Raw genomic sequence first — 22,786 nt, 5'->3', positions numbered from 1 at the left:
TAGAACCAGTTCTGGGACTTGCGGGGCTTGTGGGAAGACACAGCCCACTGAACTTCGAAAGTAATGGAATGGCTTCTTCCATGGTAACTCCTGGAGTATTCCTGATGGAGCAGCCGCAAGGGTATTTCAGTGATCCCTCCCTCTTAGAGACATCTTTTTCTCATGTCCCTTTTTGGCACCAGTCTTGGTGTCATATTTGGTCAATTCTTCCTCTCAAATAATAATATTACTAGCAGCTACGCTTATTGAGGATTTTTATCTGTGCTTTTCAGACATGGTTTTAAACACAGGTTTTACATACATCATCTCATTTAAGCCTCACAGATAAAAGCTACAAAATGAGTTATAATTATAGTCATATTACATCTATGAGAGCAGAGGCTCTGAAAATTAACTTGGCCAAGATCACCCAGCAGGTAATAGACAAGAGTTAGGATTTGAATCAAAGTCCTTTGAAATGAAAGCCATGAAATTGATCCTGCCTCTGTTTCCCCCATTACCTTTGCCTTGTGCTGAGTTAGCCCGTTATTATCTCCCTCTGGACCACTGCAGAACACTCTACCTCCCTAAGACCCCTCCCACCAGCTGCTATCAGATTCTTTTTCCAAAACCCAATTCCCCTTCTGCCTTGGCTCCCAGCCCCGACCAGGTAAACCACAGAAAATCAGGCGCTCTCAATAAATGATGGCCAAATGAATGACATTTTTGCTTATGCTGCCTTAGCTTCCTTCCCTCTACAAAATTTGCCAGCTTATTAGTCAGGGTCTGGCCCTTAACAGATTTATTCCATAAATACCCACCTCATGGGTCCACCCTGAATCACTCTCTCATCCACTCCCTAGGGCATCCGGTTCCCTGCGCCAGGAACACCCCTCTCTCAACTCCTCCAGTCATCCTGTCATCATCACCGGTTTTAAGTTGAATGAATGGACAAGCAGCTCCTCCTGAATGTAAGCCGTCGTTCTCTCTTCAAAGAGACTAAGCAGGGGACTCTTGCAGCTTCAGACCAGGGGCAGGTGTTTATGAAATACCCACACCAGGTTCTCGAGCATGTTCTACTGTGCTGTATAGTTACCTGTCTTTCTGGTCTGATCTAACCTGATCTTTTCCTCTGCGCAGGAAGGTAAATAGACTTTTGTGTAAACTCCCAGCTAAACAAGACCATTCCATCTTGGATTTATAAGGATACACGACGGGCTTCACTTTAGAGAGTTACAAATGCAAAATCCTTTATATTTTTGGCTCAGACACGGGATGCAAAGTGGAAAACTTCCCAGTCCAATAGCATGAGAAAAGGGAGGTCAGGATCGAGGGTCCTCCCTTTCTCTTTCACTCCTGCACTGGACCGGGACCCGGGATTCAAAACTCTCTACCCTTTCAAATGAAAGTATATACCTAGGGGATCATTCTCTCTGTGAATATGTTACTTTGTAGAGGACTTGCCATGAAGTCATCTGAATGACTTCAAGGTTAATGTATTAAGTTAGTTAAGCTAATGAGTAGGATTCCATTTCTCTCTCTCTCTCTCTCTCTCTCTCTCTCTCTCTCACTCCTGTACTCTCTCATTGTTGTTGTTTTTACATCTTCGGTTATGAAGATGTCTGCTTATGATCTGGCATTCATGAAATGCAGTGGCCCAGTAGGAAAAACCATGTCTGCTACATGCCCTTTATGGGGTAAAGTACCTATAAGGGAATCTGAGACCATTATGATATCTAGCAACTGGATGAAACAATTTAAAAAATGGGATGGTGGGGAAAAAAAAATCCAACACTCCAAGATCTTAAAGAATAATTCAATATTATATTCTTTAAGAAACCCAATCCCCGACCCCCTCCTCCAAGGGGTAATGCAGCTCTGCTCTGGTATACTATTGAGACTTTTGGGAATTTCTTTTTCCAAAGAAGTAAGTATTGATGAAGGTCAAGGGACAAGCAGGGCTAACACCCTCAGATTACAGCAGGATTTAAATTCTTCAGACGGCTCCTTCTAGACTAATAATGACGCCAGAGTTCAAAACCTGAGAATGTGTTGGATATAGGATACCTCTGACCTTATAATTTGAATGCAAACTTCTAAAAATATGGCTTTCCTTTGTAAAACAAGGGTGAGGAAACCTTTCTCTGAAACCTAGAGGAAGCAAAATAAAGCAACATATGGAAAGAGATTATAGGGTAACTAATTACAGGATGTGCCTTAATGACACATGGATGCTTCACAGTCTTTTTGAAGATGCTGTTACAAATTCATATAAAACAACCGAATTCTATTCCTTTTGCATTAAAAAACTCCAAAGAAACTAAAACTAAAAACATGAGGTATTTGATTATTCAATAATATTTACACCAAGTCTACAAATAAAGGAAGAGGTACCTATCGAGAATAATGAGCTTGTATCCCACATTAATAAATGAACTATTTTCTACTTCTGTCTTTTGGATTTCCAAATTTAGTCTTTCAAGCAGGGACATAAACAGTACGTAGTATTTGTTCAGGTTCTCTTCAATGGCAACAGGGCTCAGAGTGATTTGTTTCATTACACTGAAACTTAAACTAATAAAAAAATGGAGAACTACACTTCAAATTGTTTCAATGTCTTAATCTGAAATAAAAAAGTAAGAAAATTTTAATATAAATGTATCATAGTGAAAATCTATAAACTGCCTATAATATAAACAAGTGTTAAAGCTCACTAAATACCTTCTCTCTCTCTCTCTTTCTGTCTCCCTGTCTCTCTCTCTCTCTCTCACACACACATACACACACACTGACATATAATCCTCTTATGAACAACAGTTGACCAGCTAAAGAAGATGATAAGGATTACTACAAATTTTATCATTTGTATATTGTAGTAATCAATAATAGCATTCAAATTTTCATAGTTTAAAGAACAATCCAAAATAAGTCTAACATGAAGTCAATAAAAATTTAGACTGCCAAACCCTAATAGCAGATACTTCCCACAGACCATTTAAATTTTCATAATCTCGTTCCTGAAAACCCACGCCCGCAGACTTCCCAGTACAGGGAGTAGGACAAACAACAATACTCATGAAGGGTAAGGCACCATGCCATTAAAGTTCTGACAAGAGACCATCCCTCCTTTCCTTACACTTCAAGTCTTAGAACTGAAGCGAAGAGTTAGCCAGGTAAACATGGCAGGTCAAGACAGTCATTGTCCTCAGCAATGTGAAATTGTACTTTGTGGTAGGTCAAGGAGGGGTCAGTCTGTGAGTGTTGGCCTAGCCACCAGAGGTAATTATTAACTCACCTGAGAAAATTTATTTTTAACCCTAATTTTTACCTTTGGTTTGCACTTGAGAGTAATTCATTGCTCTCACCAGGAAAAAAAAAAAAAAAGAAAGAAAGAAAGAGAGAAAGAAAAAAAAAAAGGGAGGGGAAAAAAGATCAAGAATTGGAAAACCAGCATAGCAACATTGTTTGAATTCATTTCTTATAATCACATTCATTAACAACCTATTTAACCTGGCACAAGTGTTCCTAACTTCTGTCTCAATACTTTCTGCTCCTGTGCAATCCAATCACTTTGAATGTTATGTTTTAAAATACTGCATATAAAAATAAAATACTGAATACAATACATATTTACTGATCATGATTGACAAACAGTATTCTGCATGCCCATGTGAGTGTGTCTGGAGACAAACTGCCCCCCCCCATGGGCACTTACCTTCAGGGAAAGCATTGGGCTGCACCACGTGGAGGAAGACATGCACCATTTTAAAGAGAACACCAATGGGCCCAGCTTTGTAAGAGTCTTTGGTCTCATAGTTCGTGGTCGGCAATTCAAATTCCAAACCATCAGAACCCTTTGCGGATGACAATGGCCCCAGGGCAGAGGTATCCCAGAACAGCTCCAGCAGCAGCAGGAAGCTGAGGAGGAGAGCCATGGCTAGCCAGATCCTGCACGCATGAGGTAGAGATGGGGGCCTCCGGTCTCAGAGGTTCTGGAAGCCTAGGATGAGACAGGAGTGCGTGTTCCTGCTCCAAAGAGGCTCGGCAGCAAGTGCTGGGTGTGCGGAGTCCACTCTCTTCCCTGGCCGGGCTGGCATGCAGCAAAGGCCGTCTGAGAATCTTTTTGTGGATCCGGGTCCGGGTCCGTGGGCTCAAGGCACCATCCCTGGTGGGAGAGAAAGGCAGCACTCAGTTCACACGCAGCCTGTCTGCCCCAGGAACCTCCAGAGAGGAGGCGGCACAGCTTAGAGGTGCTTAGAGGTAGCACATCTGCCTAATCCGCTGCGTGGGAGGCAAAAACAGAGACTGCTTACAGCTGCAGGGGCACAAAAGCCAGAAGGCCCCACCCCAGGGTCCAGATGCATAACGCAGACCTTGATGGGTTCCAGAAACACTCTATGCTGCAGAGAAGACTGTTCGGCCTTAGGAAGAGAGACTTACTGAGCACTTACTATGTACCCAACACTGCTGTACGCGCTGGGCCAGCGGGACCCTGTTGAAGGCATTATACTATTTACAGATGAGGAAAGCTCTCCACAGAGGACTTCGGGGACTTGCCTCAGGGTCAGGGATGATTAACGGGGCGGGGGGGGGGGTGTGTGTTACAATTCAAACCCCGGAGTTTTCCTTCAGAGCCCCTGCAAGACACCAGCACACCCACACCGTTCCTACAGAGTCGTCTCTCTGGGGCTCCACGCAGGCCTTCAGAGGCCCCAGCCATAGACCAGAGGCTTATTTTTTCTCCAGATTGGTGCAGGTGTCCCTGCTTTCTGGAGACACATCTTATCTGCTTTTTCTTCTACTCATTTGCTCACTGACCTTATTTCAGAGATCTGCCTCTCCACCTCATCCCCAACCCAAACTAAGACCTCAGGGGCAGAACCAAGCTGTCTAAGGCTAGGTTACACTGGAATTTACCTTTCTAACATGTCCACCAGGTAAACCTGAAAGGAACCTTTGCCCCCAAGTAACTACCAGGGAATTACAGGTCCCAGGGATGAGAGACAGGTCCCCACCACCCTTCCTGGGAGGAAGAAACAGGAATGTGAGAAGCAGCTACCAAAGCCAGTGTATAGCTAAGGCAAGAGACCCAGAGGGCCTCCAAAGTAGGCCCTGTCCACTTGTGTTTCTAGCCCCAGAACTGAACACAAGACAGGGCAGAGTTGGGGTTCAGTACCCCTCAGTGTAAAACTGAAAAAGCAAAAATGACATTTGCTTATGCTACTGCGTAGAACTAGGTGCATCAGAATGCAACATCGGAGAGGAACTGGGATGCTCTGCACCTATTCTATTCTGGGGTCAGGAGCACCCTGATTATATTCTATTTTGTACATGAGTTACACACTTAGTAACTTTCAAAATAAGGGCAGGGTGCTCCTAAAACCCACTGTGCAATGGGGGAAAGGGTCTTCAAGAAAGTGACACATTGCACAAGGGGCCAGAGGGCCTACAACTTGTATTCTACCAAGCTGTAGAAAGTTTCAGATGAAAGGTGCAAATGCATGAGCTGTTTGAGTGAAGATGTTAATTCATATTTAATCCCCTGGATATTGCCTCATCTTCTAAGTCTTGTCCTACCCGGGTTACTTCTGCACAGAACTCCCAAAAGAATGACCCTAAGCTCTCCACATCTAATCATGGGCTTCTCAGAGCATTTACAGCTCTCAGTGCCACCTTGTTAACCCTGAATCAGCTTCCTGTCAGCTCTCCATCACACCATGGATACACCAGGACCCTGGTAACTGTTTGCAAAGGGCATTCTCCCTTCCAGGCTTGGCTGCTGCAGCCCCCCCACCCCCCGCTTGGGCTCTGGAATGCTCTAGCCTTTCACTGGTTCTGGTCAGAAGTCACCCCTGTGTGCAGTCAAACAGAGGCCTGCTCTGCTCCATCTTCAAATAGTTTCCAGAGAGGACAAATGAGAAAGAAACAAAGCCAGCTAGCCTTTACAAAGCCACTGTCTGGGAGTCTCCGGGGCTGCACAGGGCAGGAGAGGGAGATGAAAGGTGAGGGTGGCTGTGTTATTCAGGACTAGGACTACTGACTGGCATTAGACAGGCAGGCAGGCATGCACATGCACACTACACACACCACACACACTAGCACATACCACACACCACACCACACACACTAATACACACCACACACACCCCTCAAATACACACACCACACACACTATCATACACCACATGTACACACACCACACACAACACACACACTAACACACAACACACAATCGTACACCACATGCACACACACCATACACACCACACACAACACACACACTATACATACATACATCACACACACTAGCATACACCACACATATACACATCACACACATTAACACATGCCACACACACTAACACACTCCATACGTATTCACACCACACATACACACACCACCCACATTAACACATACACCACACACTGACACACACCACACATACACACACTGGCACATGCCACACACGCTAAACACCCTAGCACACACCACACACACTAGCACACACCACATATACACCAACACATTAACATACACTATACACACTACACATACATACACCACCCAAAACACAACAAACATACATATAACACACACTATCAGACAGATACACTACACACTGATACACTGCATGTATATATACCACACATATACATACCACACACACTGACACACTCCACACATATGCAAAACATATATACGTACAACACACACACTCATATAAATATCATATAAAACACAACACATACACACACATTACATGCTCTCATCTTGTTTCCTGCTAAAGCACAGTCAGGGAGCACAGCAGCTGGAAGGATTAAAGGCTCAGCTGCTAAGAAAGGCTAACTTCCTGCTGAGCAGAGAGCCCGATGCAAGACTCGATCCCAGGACCCTGAGATCATGACCTGAGCCGAAGGCAGTGGCTTAACCCACTGAGCCACCCAGGCGCCCCAATGCATATTTATTTAAAATGCTGGTTATCAGACCTAATTTCTGGGGACCGGGCCCATTAATCTGAGGTGGTGGCAACCACACCTCAGCCAGGGATGAGGAGAAGCACAGCAGGAGAGAGATGGCAAGAGGCCTGTGAAGAGCTATGAATAAACAGTTTCAAACTCTCTCTGGGAAAAAGCAGGGGAAGGCAAATCCCAAGTGAAATGCAGCCCCACTCACTGCTGCGAAGCTGGAAGTGCCAATTAAGCTAGGCAGCACCTAGAGCTACGTGTCCAGATTTCTTCACTTCTTGCTCCAAAGTGTCGGTCCCTCTCACATTTAGAAGTAAATGTTAATACTAAAATCTCACTACTTAGGAAACACTAGATAATACAAGTCAAAGCAGAAGAGAGGTTGTGGGACCTCACCTGTTAACCTCACTGGGTAGCAAGAGCAGCTGGGGCAGCTCCTGGGACTGCCAGCATAAAACACAAGCCAGTTCTCTAGGACCAGGAGCTGCATTGGCATAAAATGCATATTTATTTATTTATTTATTTATTTATTTATTTATTTTTAAGATTTTATTTATTTATTTGACAGAGAGAGATCACAAGTAGGCAGAGAGGCAGGCAGAGAGAGAGAGGAGGAAGCAGGCTCCCTGCTGAGCAGAGAGCCCGATGCGAGACTCGATCCCAGGACCCTGAGATCATGACCTGAGCCGAAGGCAGTGGCTTAACCCACTGAGCCACCCAGGCGCCCCAATGCATATTTATTTAAAATGCTGGTTATCAGACCTAATTTCTGGGGACCAGGCCCATTAATCTGCATTTTTAGCACTCTTCCCAGGTGATTGATTCTCAAGACAACTGAAGTTTGAGAACTAGCACTGGCCCTGAGTACTCACTCACCTAGCTTATTCAGGCCACTTTGCAAAGACATCTTTGGTTTCTCAAATGCAACTGCAAGACAACAGATGCAAGGAAGACTGCCCCAAATGCCCTTCTTATAGTGCATTAAACTGATCGATCCCAGCTGCTGTGGAATGGTCTCTGACTTGCTCATCTCTGGGCCCGCCAGAGCCAGGCACACAGTAGGCACTTGATAAAGGGTTGCTGAAATCAAACAGTGAGGGGTAGAGAGAGAACTGACCTGAAATAATCCTTTCTACCCATTTCAAAATTGTATGGAACATTTATTAGCTTGGAACATTTATTCCAAGCCTCTGGAAGGGAGATGTTGGAGTGTTTGTAGCTATTCCCACGATATAGGCAGCAGACTGTATCTTTACTGGCTTTGCCCATGGCAGAGCTACTGGTCTACCATTCTGGGGCCATGCCTTCTGATGGGACCCCCAACTTTGCAGGGCTTTGGGAACTGCTTCCTCAGGGGCTACCTCCTCACACAGGCACCAGACTAATCAATAAAGGCGATCTCACCATTTTTCTGACTTATGGGGTACCGGTTCCTGGTTTCCATTCCAAATGCGTTGAATTCAAGCTGGGAAGGTGGCCCGAGAATGTGAATTTTGAGCAAATACTTCACATGATTCTGAGCGTGAGTCCAGAAAATGGCACTTCCACAGTTTGAAAGCAAATATGGTGACCATCTAGCTTCATTTCTCCTTCTTTCAGAAGGATCTTTGTATTGAAGGTTTGTCACCTGCGATTTCGGGGCTGGGGGAATGGACTGCTCAACTTCTGAGCCTACCTTTGTGAGTCTTGTAGGCAGAACTCCTGTTTTTATTGTGAGGACAGCCAAGGTGCCCAAACTGTGGCCTGGGGGGTGCCTCAAACCCACCAAGCGGATGCTTATTCCTCGGCTTGTCAATGAGGGGCACACTCAATCAGAGGCAGTCTCTAACTCAGTCTAGCAGTGATGGCACAGTGCCAGCAGCCATAGCCAGAGTCTTGCGGTGGCAGCCGTGGCCACACACCAGTTGAGGGTCCTGTTGTGTGTCCTGCATGAGCTCCTGAGCCTAGCTGGCCAGTCTTCCTGTCACTACCTAATACCCAGGCCTTTTTCTGCTAAAATTACCCAGAGTTGGCTTCTATCATTTGTAACAAACCATCCTGACCCTTAACAAATCTGAGATAGCTCTTGGTCCCCTGTAAAACCTTTATCCTTCATATTTTAAACAATGCCAATAAAATAATACTTGGTTTAAAGTCTTATTCCTTTGACCTGTCCTTTGATGCACTTGTTTACTGTGCTGGAATGCACAGAATAGTCCCATATGGAAATCATAAGGAAGTTCATTAAAAAAAAATTATGGGGACATATCAAGGAAGCAAAACGAAACTAAAGAACGTTGCTGAAGTGACAAGAGGCCACACGTTTGAGACAGGGCGGGAGTCTCCTGTTCCACTCATTTGTCCAGTGACTTGAGCAGTGGCTTATATTCTCCCTGCTTTCCTGTGCTTGTCTGTGAAGTGGGGTTTTGAATAAGGCTGGAGGGTTAGACAGGAGTAGATACAGCACCAGGCAGCCAGCTGGCCGTCAATAAAGGGCCTGAACCGCCTGCCATTGCCAGCATCAGTCCTCCAAGCTCCACCATGGCCCTGGGCTCACCTTGACAGAACGGCTCCAGAGGACACTCACAAAAAAAGGAAGAAAGAAAAAGTAGTAACTTCACACACAGTGTGAATCCACGGCGATTCCCATACTCGTTTTTGAGCCACAAAAAAAACCAGCAGCCGGGTAAGGTTCAACCCAGCATACAATGGCAGATGTTTGAGTCTCCAGTGGGAGACTCAAGGACGACCCCCCACCCCCTCCCATCATTCACCTGTGTGTCTTAACGAAGGTCAGCCGCTGCCCACAGGCACCGTGGAAAACCTTTCTGGATCAGAGCTTGGGCGGGAGAGAGGTCAGCAGCCGCCTGGGGTTAAGGCTCAACCTGTTGCTGCAGGAAGCTTGGGGCGCCGGCTTTCCTCAGCCTTTCCCTCCCACCCACCGCCAGGCCGGGCTCCTTCCTGCCCTCTCCCCCTCCTCGGCAGGAGGCTCTCCCGGGCTGCGGGACACAAAAGAATGGGCGGCTGGGCGGGCGCGGGAAGCGAGGAGACTCGAGGAATCCGCCGCCGCCTGGGGGAGGGGGTTGCCGGAGTAACTTGGCTGCCCCGTACCGCCGCGCGGGATCTCCGCCACAGCCCACGGAGGCTGCATCGGGGTCGCCAGGGAGAGGGGGAACCGGAGCGGTGTGCCACCCCCTCGAATCCCCTCCCCGTCTCGGAACGGGCTTTCAGGGAAACTGACCTTGGGCCCCCGCCTCTCCCGCACCTCGAAGCTTCTTCCTCTGTCCACGCTTCCCTTTGTTGTCCCAGACGGCGCCGAACTGGCGAGGTGCGTCCAGGGCACTCAGCTCTCCACCCGGCAATTACCGTAGGTCCCCTAACTGTGCACACAAGGGGGTGGGGGCTGCGTCAAAACAGGGATGCGTGCGCTCTCCTATAGACGTGGGGACACTGCCTCCAGTGGCTCCCCCCGGACCCCCCTCCTGCTATGGTCTATTGCACCGCGTACTCCGTTTGGAAAACCAGGGAGAGGTGACCCCTTTACATCCCTGGCAAAGGAGGCTCAGTGCCTCGTGCCCTCAGGGCACCCCCAGCACTCCCCTCCTCGCAGAACAGTTCTCAAGCCCCTGACGAGTCTCCCCCTCTCAGAGAGTGAGCCCGCGGCTTCGGGGGTCCCGGTCCCGCTTGCTTGTGTCCTGGTACCTGGCGAGCCACAGCCACCGATTCCCCTCTTGTGGCTGGAAAAAAGACCCACCGCGCAGACACCAGGCAGCCGGCAAAGTTTGCGCGCGTCCGCGCTCTGCCTGGAACTCCCTCTGGCGGGGCGCCCGGACCACCTCGCCCACTTTGCAGTTCCCCGGCTTCCAGGCAGCTCTCAGGGCTCGTACTACCTGCCCTGGGGCCAGGGGACGGGGCGCGGAGGGCTGGGAGGAGAGCGGCACTGAGCGAGCCCCTCCGTTCCCGATTTGTCGCCCCCAGCCTTCTGCTCAGGCCCCCGCAGCCTCCGCTGACGCCCCCAGGCTCCGGGATGAGGACGCCTCTACTCACCGCGCGCCGGGTCCAGCTCCAGTTTCGGGCCCCGCTGCCGCCCGCCCTCCCCTTGCAACGGCGTTCGCCCAACTCGTCCGGCTCATGAATGATTTATGAGCCGCTTCGGGGACCACCGGGACGGCTTCCGGAGAGGCGGCCCTGCAGCCCCGCGGGCGGTCCAGCCCCGCGGGGACGCGCCGGGCCGGGAAAGGCGCCGGCCCTGGAGGCGCGAGCGAGGCCCGCCCGGGGTGCCCGCGGGGACCTGTTGCGGCCTCCCCTGCTCCCGGGCGGGGACTTGCAAACGGAGCCTCCAGAATGGCAATGCTACTTAAGTCAACTCACCCCCAGCCGGAGAGCTGAGCGCGCGGCCAGGTGCCTGCCCAGCACTCAGTCTGTATTTTAAAGAAAGCTAAGCCGGGGGTTCTGGATGCGCTCCCGACTGGACCCGCGAGGCAGCTTCCCGGCCCGGAGGTACCCACCCGGCCTGGGCTGCATGTATTTCCTGAGGCGGGAGTCCGGCTCATCCAGCACGCCCTTCTTACAGCACCCGCGTCTCCCTCACCTAGGAGAGCTCTCTACTTGGAATGCCATTCCCCTTCTAAAAACTCCTCCTCTCGCTGGTTCCAACCCAGAGAGGCTTTCGTGACCCCCCCCCCCCCCCCCCCCCCCCCCCCCCGCCCAGCTGCTTTAGAGCTTCTATTGCCGGGTCCCAAATGACTTATTCTTTTCTAATTCACCCAAACAAAACCAAACCCAAATAATTTGGTTCCTTTGTATATTATGTACCAATCACGATGCTCGTGGCCGGAGCTGTAAAACTTAAAGAAATCAGTCCTTGCCCCCACGTATAGGTACAGGCATCCACTGTAGACCGAAGCACAACGCGCTTTAATTATTTGGTTCAGATGTGGGCCGAGAGTCCCCTGTCATCCCATCTTCACCTCTCTGCCAAGCTGCCAAGCTGAGACGGTGGAAACCATCCATAAGGACTCACTCCGTCTCCTAACCTAACTGCATTCACCAATGTGCCCCTTGCGCCTGGCTCACCACTTCCAGTCTTGAATGGAGAATACTGTCTGTGGAAAATGTGAGACTTACAGAAGAAGAGCACTGCCAGGATGGCGTCTAGCACTCGGTTGGCGGTTCACGTTTGTGATGCGGAGGGATGGATGGACAGGTGGATGGGTTGGACTGTTGGACAGGACAATTTCCACCAAGGTTCTTCACTAACCCCAGAATCTAGCATAAAACCTGTGTTGGAAGGAGCATTGTTTAAAGTTTAAATTGATCTTGTATGTGCCTACTTCTAGGACAATAAATGCCAGGTCAGAAAACTTCTGAAAAGGGCACTAGAGGCACCACAAATTTAGGTGGTCGTATAATCAGGCCTGATGTTTCCACCCTGAAGCCCCTGCTGGTCAGGGGCCTCTGCTTCTGCACTGGCAGAGGTCCCCAGCACTTCTCCAAGGCAGCCGTCTGAGGACTCTGGAGAGGGTACTCCTTCCCTCCTAATAGCAGTCAAGTCAACTTGTATCAGATGTTGACCCTGTCCCTTTTTATCACTGTGACTTTGGCTCCTTAGCTTCCTTGAGCCCGTTTTTTTGTCTGCAAAGTAAAGACAGTTATGCCTCCCAGGACTCCTGTTTACTGTTAGTAATAATAATAAAAATAACAATGACAACAGTAGTAGGAGTGAGCACTAACACTCAGTGAATGCTTCCTCTGAATGAGGCACTATGCCCAGAGCTTTAAGTGCATGATTTTGTGTTATCTTAGCAACAAAGACAGCATATGATCTCCATCTTAAAGATAAGGCTAAAAACGTGTTCAGTTTTTTGCCTGAGGTCCCAGAGGTAGTAAGCAAAGTGCTGAATTTGAACCCAGATCTGGCTCCAGAGCCCATTATTGCCCAAGCACACCAGAGTACCGAGAGATAACATAAAACCCTCTATCCTGCACCCCCTGATTGACAATGTCGTGTGGCACTCCAGCATCACATTGAAATGATTGGCCATCTGTCTTCCTGTAGGCACCGAATGCTTCAACTGTTTTTATCCATTTTCATATGCCTCCCTCCCTCCATCACCAACTCTATGTGGACCATTGGAGGTGTTCAATAAGTGAATGAGTGAATAATAAACAGAACGCAATATTAAGATCTGTTCTAAGCAGCCTTAGGCAGACAGCAGCATAGGACTTAATGATTTATTTTGTTCAATTCAGCTTGGAGTTCTAATGCTACAGTCCTGCTATCTAGCACAACTGAATTCCTCTGTCATCTGTTACATGCGACTGGAGGATGTAATATTATTCCTATATATCCATTTAGTCATCAGGTGCAAAACTTAGGTCTCCTTTCTGAAATCGCTCCTCATTTTTCCTGCCCAAATGAAATCTAAATACGAGGCAGCCCGACATCCTAGGGAGAGCAGGGAGATTCATTCAAATGCTGTCACTAACTGCCAGTGTGGTCCCTGGTAAGTCCTGTAACCCCCATGGGCTTCACATGTCCATAAATCCAATAGCCTGGCTCAGGGACTGGATATGGCTTAGAGGCTACCATTTTGGATCCTGCAGATATGGGATATTGTCATCAACACAGGAAGGTCTATTAGATAGTGCTGGTTTAAATAGTGAACCATAATAAGGGGAAAATGACAGCAGGACTGGGGTAAGTAACTGAAGTTTCCACAGAAATTATCAGGGTGATGGAGCATTAGAAATAAAGTGTTGAGATTAATCATTGTCAGAGTATACAACACTGGATCATTCAACAATCCTCAATCTTTGACAAGCCGTTCCTTATGAAGGACTTTGGATAGTCTTTTCTGAATCACTAAGACTAAAACAAAATAGGTGAGTGAATATATTATTCTAATTAACCTGACATTTTCCATCATGAATAACTAGCCCCACCCCAACTCCCCACCAAAATATGTGCTTGTATGACCAACAAACATGGCAACATGTGACCCTTTAGGAAATCACATTTGTATCATCTCAGCATGGGCTGCCCTGCCTTCTTAAGTCTGAAATTTGTGTAAGAGACAGCTCAGGAGAGAGGGAGAAGTTAAGCAAGGGGCAGGGGGAGAGAGAGGATTTGTTCCAAACCGAAATTCCACTAGTTTTCAAGGAAAAGGCTTCATGTAAGCCAGGGTTCGCCTATAAATGTTTCACCTTATGCTTTCCTGTTCTTCTTGACTTTTCTCCCCTTGCCTCTGGGCTTAGAAACCACACATCGCTTTGCTGATGTTTACTAACCAGAAGCCAAAAAAACATGTTTCTTGTAGTTCAACAACCGTCGGGTAAGATTTGTAACTCATTCATCAAGCCCACTGTGTAGTAATTCCAAAGGTGGAGGAAAAAAATTTCTAACCAGTTTGGGCAAAGAGGAAGAAAGACAGAGCAGGGGCCAGACTAGGGCCAAGGCCAGTACCTCCACGCCTGGATTCCGAACCTGGGAAGTTGGAAAACCTCATCACACTTACTGGAGGCTGGCGCAGGGTGGTTTTATATTTTATGTGCTGGATCTGCCTTCTAGTAACAGTTTCAAATAAATGCTTCATCTCTAGGGCTGGCTTTCATCTGCGCCTTTCCTTCTGACATCATTTTTAATATGCACGAACTCAAATGGGGCTTCCTAATTTGCCTTTGGTGACTGCGTGGGGAAAAATGAGAGCAGCAGAAGGAAAGGGAGTTATAAAGCGTTAGGATACTTGATCTCATTTTCTCAAGGAGGGTGAGGTTCTTTCCTCTAAATGTTTGGGCTGAGACTGGGGAGGGAGGGAGGCAGAAAAGTTCCACAATTTCTAGTTCTATAGTCATCGGTTTTTAAATTGTATCTCCTAAAAGGCTCACCCAGGAACTTGCAATATATACGATATTGAAACTTACAATTCCACTAAGAAGTGTTTTACCCCTCTGGGAATGATTGCCATTATTACTTCCTTCTAAGAATTTGCACTTATCCTCTTCTCAGTATCTGAAAGCATGTATTAGCCATCTGTTAGTCATCCATTCAGTAATATTGATGCAGCCCCTACTACAGAGGTCAGGAGCTAAAGAGTCCAGTTACTCTGACCCAGAATACACTTAGGGGAAAACAAGAAAACTTTCCTCCAGCACTGTCTTTCCTCTTATTTACCCCTTGCCTATTTTCCTCATCATAAGACTTTTTTTTTTTTAAAGAATTCTCCTTTGCTTCATACTCTATCTGCTACTTAAGCTATAATCAGATATGTATTTTAGGCACAATAAACTATCTGCTAATTAAAACACTCACTTTGTCCAGAGCAACTAAAATGTTAAATTATAGCCCCCTCCAACGTTGAGGGCATTATGCCAAGCGAAATAAGTCAGAGAAGAGAAAAACAAATTCTGTATGATCTCACTTACATGTGGAATCTAGTAAAACCAATTCATAGAAACAGAGGTCAGATTTGCGGTGGCCAGGGGCGGGGGCTGCGTGTGGGGGGAAGAGGGTGAAGGTGGTCAAAAGGCACAATCTTTCACTTGTAAGATAAATAAGTCCAGAGGATGTGATGTGCAGAATGGTGGCTCTAGTTAACAATACTCTATTGTGTATTTGAAAGTCACCAAGCAAATAGACCTTAAAAGTTCTCATCACAGGGAAAAAAAAAAATTTTCTCAGTAAAACTGGAAAACATGAAATAAAATAAAAACTATGAAATATGGTATAAAGAATTCTAGTTCCATTTAGCTACTTATTCCACAGGATGAAGAAGGAACAGTGATCTGTTGTTGTACGGTGGGGGAGGCATGGGATGTGGAACTTGAGCAGATGGGAAGACAGTCCTTGCTCTGCTCATTCATTCATTCATTCACTCACTCACTCACTCATTCATTCTTTCCTACATTGCTTAGCCACACAGTCCACAGGTATTGACTGAGCACCTTCTGTGGGCCAGACTGAGCAGCGAAACAGCAGAGAATAAAACAAAGGGGTAAGCCCTCACCCTCCCAGAGCTCACTCCATTATAGGGAACACAAAGCGTGAAAGCCATCAAATCCATACTCATATTCGCTATATACCCTTGAATAAGCTACTTAACCTCTGTAACTTCAGTGTCCTCACCCACAAAATAGAGGTTGTGCAAAGCATAAATGAGCCAGCGTATGCAACATGCCTGGCACAGAGTTAGCAACAAATGTCAACTCTTATATCTGCTTTTTCTATTTCTTTGCCAAACTCTCTCTCACCCTCAGCCCCCACCCCTCTTTTTATTTCCAATCTCATAGATTAGGAGTGTGGGGCTGTTGGAATCGTGAGTTAAATCCGCTTCCCACAGATACTTACAAATTATGCCCCAGGGATTTGCAAGGATCCAAGTCAGAAAAAACAGATCCGGCACATATTCTGATCTCTGCCCTGTAGAAAAAGTGTCCAACACTTGGAAATGAGCAAAGGAGAAGACTGGCATTTTTTTTCAGAGGGAGGGGCATGTCTAAGGGACCCTCAGGGAATTACTGGATTCTATAGAGGCATGTACCTGTCGTTGTGTTTCTATCAACTAGGCTGTATCACAAGTCTGTGAGGATAGAAATGAAATTGTAGAACACGGATGACAATGCAAATGAATGTTCTCCATGAAAGATAATTTCATTTCTACCCTGTAGAAAAGATGACCCCAAACACAACATTTTAGTACCCTATAGGCTGGTGACAGGCTTTGCAACTGCTGGCAAATAATCATTTTGGCATTCCCAATTGTGTATATAAATGTCTGCTTTTCAAAGTGTCCTCTGAACAGGTCCCAACATCTTACTGGTTCTCTCATTAATTACTGAACTGAGTAAAACCTTTGACATGTGTCCCCTATATATTTACATGCAATATTTTTCATTCCTTGAACATTATAATTTGGAAACCCTAATGGAGCTTATTGACCTCTAGGGAGACAAATAGCAAATTTTAACATGAGTTAATTTTGTTAATGAAAACTTCAATAAATGCTGGAACGGTGAAATTCTAAACCATTGTATAGATTCTAATAGTATAACAACAGCCCATTCACTGGGACAAAGATGCTGTAAGCGGCACCCCAAAGTTCCTGCCAACTTCTCCCCCAAAGCCTCCCTGCAACAGCCCTATTTAGAGCAATCTTCGACCCAAATGCCACTGCTTAAGGACAAAGGGAAAGCTTTCAAAAAGTTAGATCACAATAAACTCTTTTTAAATGCTGCAAACCCAGGGAAGCCCAGGTGGCTCAGTGGGTTGAAGCCTCTGCTTTCAGCTCAGGTGATGATCCCAGGGTCCTGGGATCAAACCCCACATCGGGCTCTCTGCCCAGCAGGGAGCCTGCTTCCCTTCTCTCTCTGTCTACTTGTGAGCTCTCTCTGTCAAATAAATAAATAAAATCTTTGAGAAAAAAAAAAGCTGTGAATCCAGGATGATTTGTTTCTTAAGTTTAAGGTTCTTAAAGACAAGGAACGTGGTGTTTTAGACCATATGTATAAATGTGGTTCTCGGCTCCATTCTCCGCATTCAAGTGGACACCTCCCCCATGAAAGATGGGGGCATGCCGAGGAAGGACAAGTTTGGTGGAGTATGTGTGCAGGAACTGTGCTCAGAGATGGGCTAATTCCTTCCAATAACCTGGGTGAAACCTGGGAGAGAGTTCCAGAGTCGTTTTCATTATGGAAGGAGGAAAAACTTACAAAGTGACAAAATTATTCTAGATCATGGTGTGGTTTTTTTTGTTTTGTTTTGTTTTTATTTCTTTTTAGTTTTGTTTTTGTATTTTTAAATTGGACACTCTTGACATTTTGAGCTGGCTAATTCTTTGTCTCGGGTGGTCCTGGGCATTCAGGGTGCTCAACAGCACCTCTGACTTCTACCCACCGGATAGATGTAACAGTCCACCTCCCAGTTGTGACCACCAAAAAGATTCAAAACCTGGAGTTTGTTTGTTTGTTTGTTTGTTTTTAAAGCAGGGGAAAAACTATTGAGTTTGGGAAGATTTTATCAGATATATTTAAAGAGGGACTTCCTGGTATCAGATTTGGCAAATGCTAAGAATTTTGGATATAAACTGAAACATATACATCACCCAAACCACTTGACCCATCATGTTGGGTACCTGGCCCTGGGGAGCCAGCCCTCACATTGACTCCACATCACCCCCAATGAGAGAATTGCAAACTGAGTTATATCAGGAAAGTAAATTGCCTATTTTTATGCCTCCTGGAGATATTCACAATGTCCTGTGCTGGGTGCTGGGTGTTGGGTGCTTGGTGCTTGTTCTGAGTATAACCTATAGCCCCTGAAGAAACTCGACAGTTTTCTTAGAACTTTTGAGCAGAGAAGCATTCAAGGAAAAAAAAAAAAAAAGAATAGGATTGTTAATATTTCCCAAGACCTAATGAGAAAGGGCCTGGCATATTCCAGGACCTCAGCAGATCCTAGAGAAAAACAGGGGAATAAGGTGAAGCTCGAACCTCATAAGGAGGCAAATAAATGTAAGCAGGAGTGAGACGGTGCTGCAAGGTAGGCAAAGTAGGTCTGGTCTGTGTCCTTGTGGCTGGCGTTTATTAGCTATCTGCTATCTGTCAAGCACAGAGCAACGTACTTTCCATACATTCCCTTATTTGATTAACCCTCCTAAAGGAGCATTGTTACTCCCATTTTCCAGAGAAGGAAACAGGCTCAACACCTGGAGCAGTATTTTGTTGGTTTCATAATAAGAATAAAAATTACCATTTACCAGGGTAACCGTTACTCTAAATATCTCATTTACTATTTAAGGTAATTGTAGGAAGTAGGTATTATCCAAGCAAATCAAACAAAAGTCTGTTGCCCATTTGTTACGTGTCAGGATGGCTCTAGGTGGTAGGCACGTAGTGGCAGACGGGCCCTGCCCCCACCAAGTGTACAGTATAGGAGGGAAAACAGACGCTGACAAATGCTTACGGGTGGGATGATTCCTTTCACAGTCCCGACTTCTGCCTCCGTGCAGTGAGCTCCAACGCAAGAATTCAGAGGGCAGCCTTCAGACCTAGGACTGGAAGTAAGCGAGCTTTTAATGAGCATTAGTCTGTGTCAGTCAAGATCTGTCCTTGGAACTTGGGGACACAGAGGTGACTTCAGCCCTACCCCAGTGAGAAGCTCTTGGCGTGGACCTGGCTGGCTGTATACGGTTGTTGCACTGTTCTGCTCTATTAAATGGCAAAGTAACAGTGCGGGTAGGGAAGTAATTTTACAAGAAACTGTAAAAGGAATGAACAACACAATCCTGGATCTGTTGGATTCCAAAAAAGCAACGCTGATAAACCTGGAAAAGCAGGGCCGTGGAAAAACTGAGCCGAGGTTAGGGGTTTCTAGAGCTGAACTGGGACAAAAGAATTACCAACTTGCAGAAAAAAACAAACATTCGTATGCACGTCATTCTGCAGAATGTTTCAGAAGCCACCTAACAGTAAAAGTGCTAAAATGCATACAACCAAAAAGAGGAAAAATTAAAGTTGAATCCTAAGGAAAAAAAAAATCCCCTGGTAAGGAGCCCTATAGACGCAAGGAATACTAATGAACATTGTAAGCATGCACCGAAGTAAAATTTAAGTCAGTAAAATTACTGAAGCCGAGTAATAGGTATCAGGGGTTCTATTTCATACCAGTTTGAAATTTTCCACTACAAAAAAGGTTAAAAAAAAAAAAAAAAGAAAGAAAGAAAAGAAAAGAAAAGAAAAAAAAGAAAGAAACAACCAAGGCAATCAATGGCTGGGAGAAATAGGAAGTGGAACTGGGGTCTGTCCTTGAGCTGCGGTGAGGTCAGCATGGTTGCCGCAGGTGAGGCCGAAGGGCTGAGTTGAACTGAACGCGGGGTGGAAGACCAGTCAACAGGCAAGGAGAGTGATTTGTCTCGTCTTGGCTACATTCATCACGTTAGTTCTTATGGAAGGACAATGGCAAATGCCTGGGAAGTTTAATAAACAAGGGCCAGCTCCCTCTTGGTTGTGGCCCGGAGAGTAACACGGATTCTGGGATCACACACTGTGGAACAGATCCGCCTAGGTTGGAGTCTGGCTCTGGCGCCCCTAACTCCATGTGCCACCTTGGCCGGATTACCTAACACCTGTGAGCCTCAGTCCCCCTCACCTATAGAGTTAACATCGGTAGTGCCTCTGGGTTTTGAGAACATTAAATGAGATACGCTATATACTGGAAGGTTCCAGGGAAAGCTGGTTCTTTCCTCCTGATCACTGCACCTCTGATTATTTACGGCAGAACAGTGATCCTTCTTTAGGCTCTACCTTGCTTTCTCGCATCTCACAGGTCTGAGGCTGGTTGCATTAATCGGAGAAAGGGATATCAGAAAGACATTGGGGCTAGAGGTTATAGGATGGCTCTGACATCCCAACCCCCAACACCTACCCCAAGAAGGCAGCTCTTTACTTAATCTGTACTAGAAGGTATAAGAGGGTCACACTATCTCCTTAGCCATCACCACCATGGAAAACAATCCAAATGTGTCCTACCGGCCTCCACATACATCACTACAACCAGAACACTTGTTTGAAAGCAAAACCTATTTAGTATTCTTCTGTTTGCCAGAGTTTTCTATCTCAATAGTCCTACACAATCTCCCAAGAAATTCAACCTTACCTATATTTATTGTTATTTGTAGAGTTGTCCAACTCAAAAGCCCTTTTCTGGGTGACACAGACACCCTTTTGTGGGGAGTACTAGTGGGTCAATCCAACATCTTCCACCACAAAAGTCAAACATTATCTTCCATTGACCTGTCATGCACTCAAGGGATGGTCCTACCCAGGCCTGGCCAGTTGGCCACTCCTGCCCCTGACTTAGATTCTGGAGTGTATGTGATGCAGCAAATAGGGCCAATCAGACCAAGGGAGGGTAGCAGTGATGGCGCTGTGGAGGGCGACAGGTGCCAACAGCCACATCCTAGTCAGACTGTGTGCACTGCCCTTGGATCTGCTTCTGCTCTCCAACCTCCTGACCAGACCAGGAACCATCTGACACACTTCCAGTTTATTCCTTCTCTGGCTAAGATTGGCCAGAGTTGCTTCCTGTTAATGCCTGATTGATGAAAATGCTCCCTCTACCATCTCCTTTGCCTTCCCTTTCCTCTCCAGTCCAAGTCTTTCTTGCCAGTCCCATGGCGACGGTGCTAACTCAGCCACTCTGCATGTATGCTGGAAGTCTCTGCCTTTGAGCAAATTGCTTAGGCGAGGACTTGGGGAAGGTGATCGAATGAGTCCTAAGGTTCAGGATCAGATCCCAACTTTACTTAACACGTTGATTTTGTTCCTCCATGGAGTTGGGGCATAGCTATGAATTTTTAAAATACTGCATTACAGTATGATTTGTCTTAATTAATGAACTTTTGGGCACCTACTAGTATTTTGTGCTGGCCCTTGCCTGGCTCTGTGCAATACTGGTCAGGACCAGAGCCCACCCACACATTTCCCTTCATTCACTAAACAATTTTTTCAGGGCTCTGCTCTGCACCTGATTATACTAGGCTTTAAGCACAGAGAGATGATTAACACCAAGTCCAGCCCTCAAAAATGTCACCATCTCATGGGGGAAACAAATAAGGGGCATTTTGAATTCTAGGTACACCAACAGAGGCAGAGGTCAAGATAGGTATGGCTACGAAAATAGCAACAATAAATATGAGTCCAGCCCTGAGGGGACCAGGAAAAGGCTCCCATGGGGCTGTTGGTGCCAATCCTTTGGAATGAGATGTTCACCAGCTAGAGAACAAGAAGCACATTCTGAGCAGAGGAACGAGCATAGCCAGGTATGTTCAGATTCAGTTCATGATACGGTGGTGCTGGATTATAATGTGCCTGGAACATGGTCTTAGAGAAAAGGAATAAAGAGATGAGTCTAGACCAGAAGAGTAGATGAGGTCAGGCTGTGAAGAAGCGTGGATGCCGTGCCAAGGGATCGTTTCAGACGGTGTTAAGACCTATGGAGAAAACCAAACTGAGTGAAGTAATAGGCCCAGGACACGAGGGGGGAGTTTTTCCAAAGTCCTGTCCAGATTTTAACTTAGGTGGAAATCTCTTCAACCCTGGGGCCTGCGGGCCAATGCTCCATGCTACCTGGGGTCGGGAGCTGAGAGTGCTGGACCTGACCCTTCCTCGGGCCAGAGCATGGACTTAGGGATTTACCTCCTGCCTCTGGGCTCCCACTTCCTCCTTCAAGAGAGCAATCTCTAAGATTCTTCCCAGGGTCTGACACTCTGATTCATGCTTCTCCGCAAGCTCAGCACCATGTCCAAGCCACGTTGTGATTTGTAGGGAGTTTCATATTTTCACTTGGGAGACGGCCATTAAATGGCTTGTTAGTACACACACTGTCCTGCTACTCTGCAGCTCCCTTCAGTCAACCCATCCTGAATTTTAAACTGAAGCCAGGAGACCCGTGGTGGGCCTCAGTGTGAGTGTCTGGATATCATTAAGAGGTTTCTAAGAGCTTATCCTGCGCTTCCCAGCTTCGCTGCTTCTTGATTCGGCTTGCACTTCGGTCCGGCTTTCTCGACACCCCTCAGAGCGCCCCACGCCAGAGATAACTTTGATCGTGGTGTTTCAAAGACATTTAGAGTAAGCACGCACCCTGGGAGCCGCTGCTCTGCGGCGCAGGCTCTAGCCGCGCGTTTGATGGGACAAGCGTGTTCCCTGCAGGGTCAGCTCTGGGTGAAAACAGGAAGTCGGTATGGGAGAAAAACCGGCTTTGGAACCAAACAGACTACATGTATGGCTTATCAGGTGGTTTTGGCCTGTCCTCTGATCTCTCAGAATTCGTTTTGCCTTGGACAACATGGGAATAATGATGCCTGTT

General features: G+C 46.5%; 1 protein-coding gene across 23 annotated transcripts in view; it reads right to left on the bottom strand.

The window, feature by feature from the left end:
• Window positions 1-22,786, bottom strand: part of PROM1 (prominin 1) — a 136,831-nt gene that overhangs the window by 100,939 nt on the left and 13,106 nt on the right. For 4 of the 23 annotated variants that reach the window (XM_082728709.1, XM_082728710.1, XM_082728711.1 and 1 more), the window contains 4 exons: window positions 18,884-18,974; window positions 16,271-16,342; window positions 10,166-10,304; window positions 3,695-4,144 (listed from right to left, as the gene is read on the bottom strand). In XM_082728709.1, coding sequence (XP_082584835.1) covers window positions 3,695-3,914 — 220 coding nt within the window. In that variant the 5' untranslated portion in view covers window positions 3,915-4,144; window positions 10,166-10,304; window positions 16,271-16,342; window positions 18,884-18,974. Of the gene's footprint in view, window positions 1-3,694; window positions 4,145-9,698; window positions 9,835-10,165; window positions 10,305-10,971; window positions 11,669-16,270; window positions 16,343-18,883; window positions 18,975-22,786 lie in introns of those variants that run through there. The other 19 variants (XM_082728705.1, XM_082728691.1, XM_082728700.1 and 16 more) reach the window with 17 other exon arrangements.

Source organism: Mustela nivalis, assembly GCF_964662115.1.
Source record: "Mustela nivalis genome assembly, chromosome: 4".
NCBI lineage: Eukaryota > Metazoa > Chordata > Mammalia > Carnivora > Mustelidae > Mustela > Mustela nivalis.
This window is presented reverse-complemented; position numbering and strand designations above follow the sequence as displayed.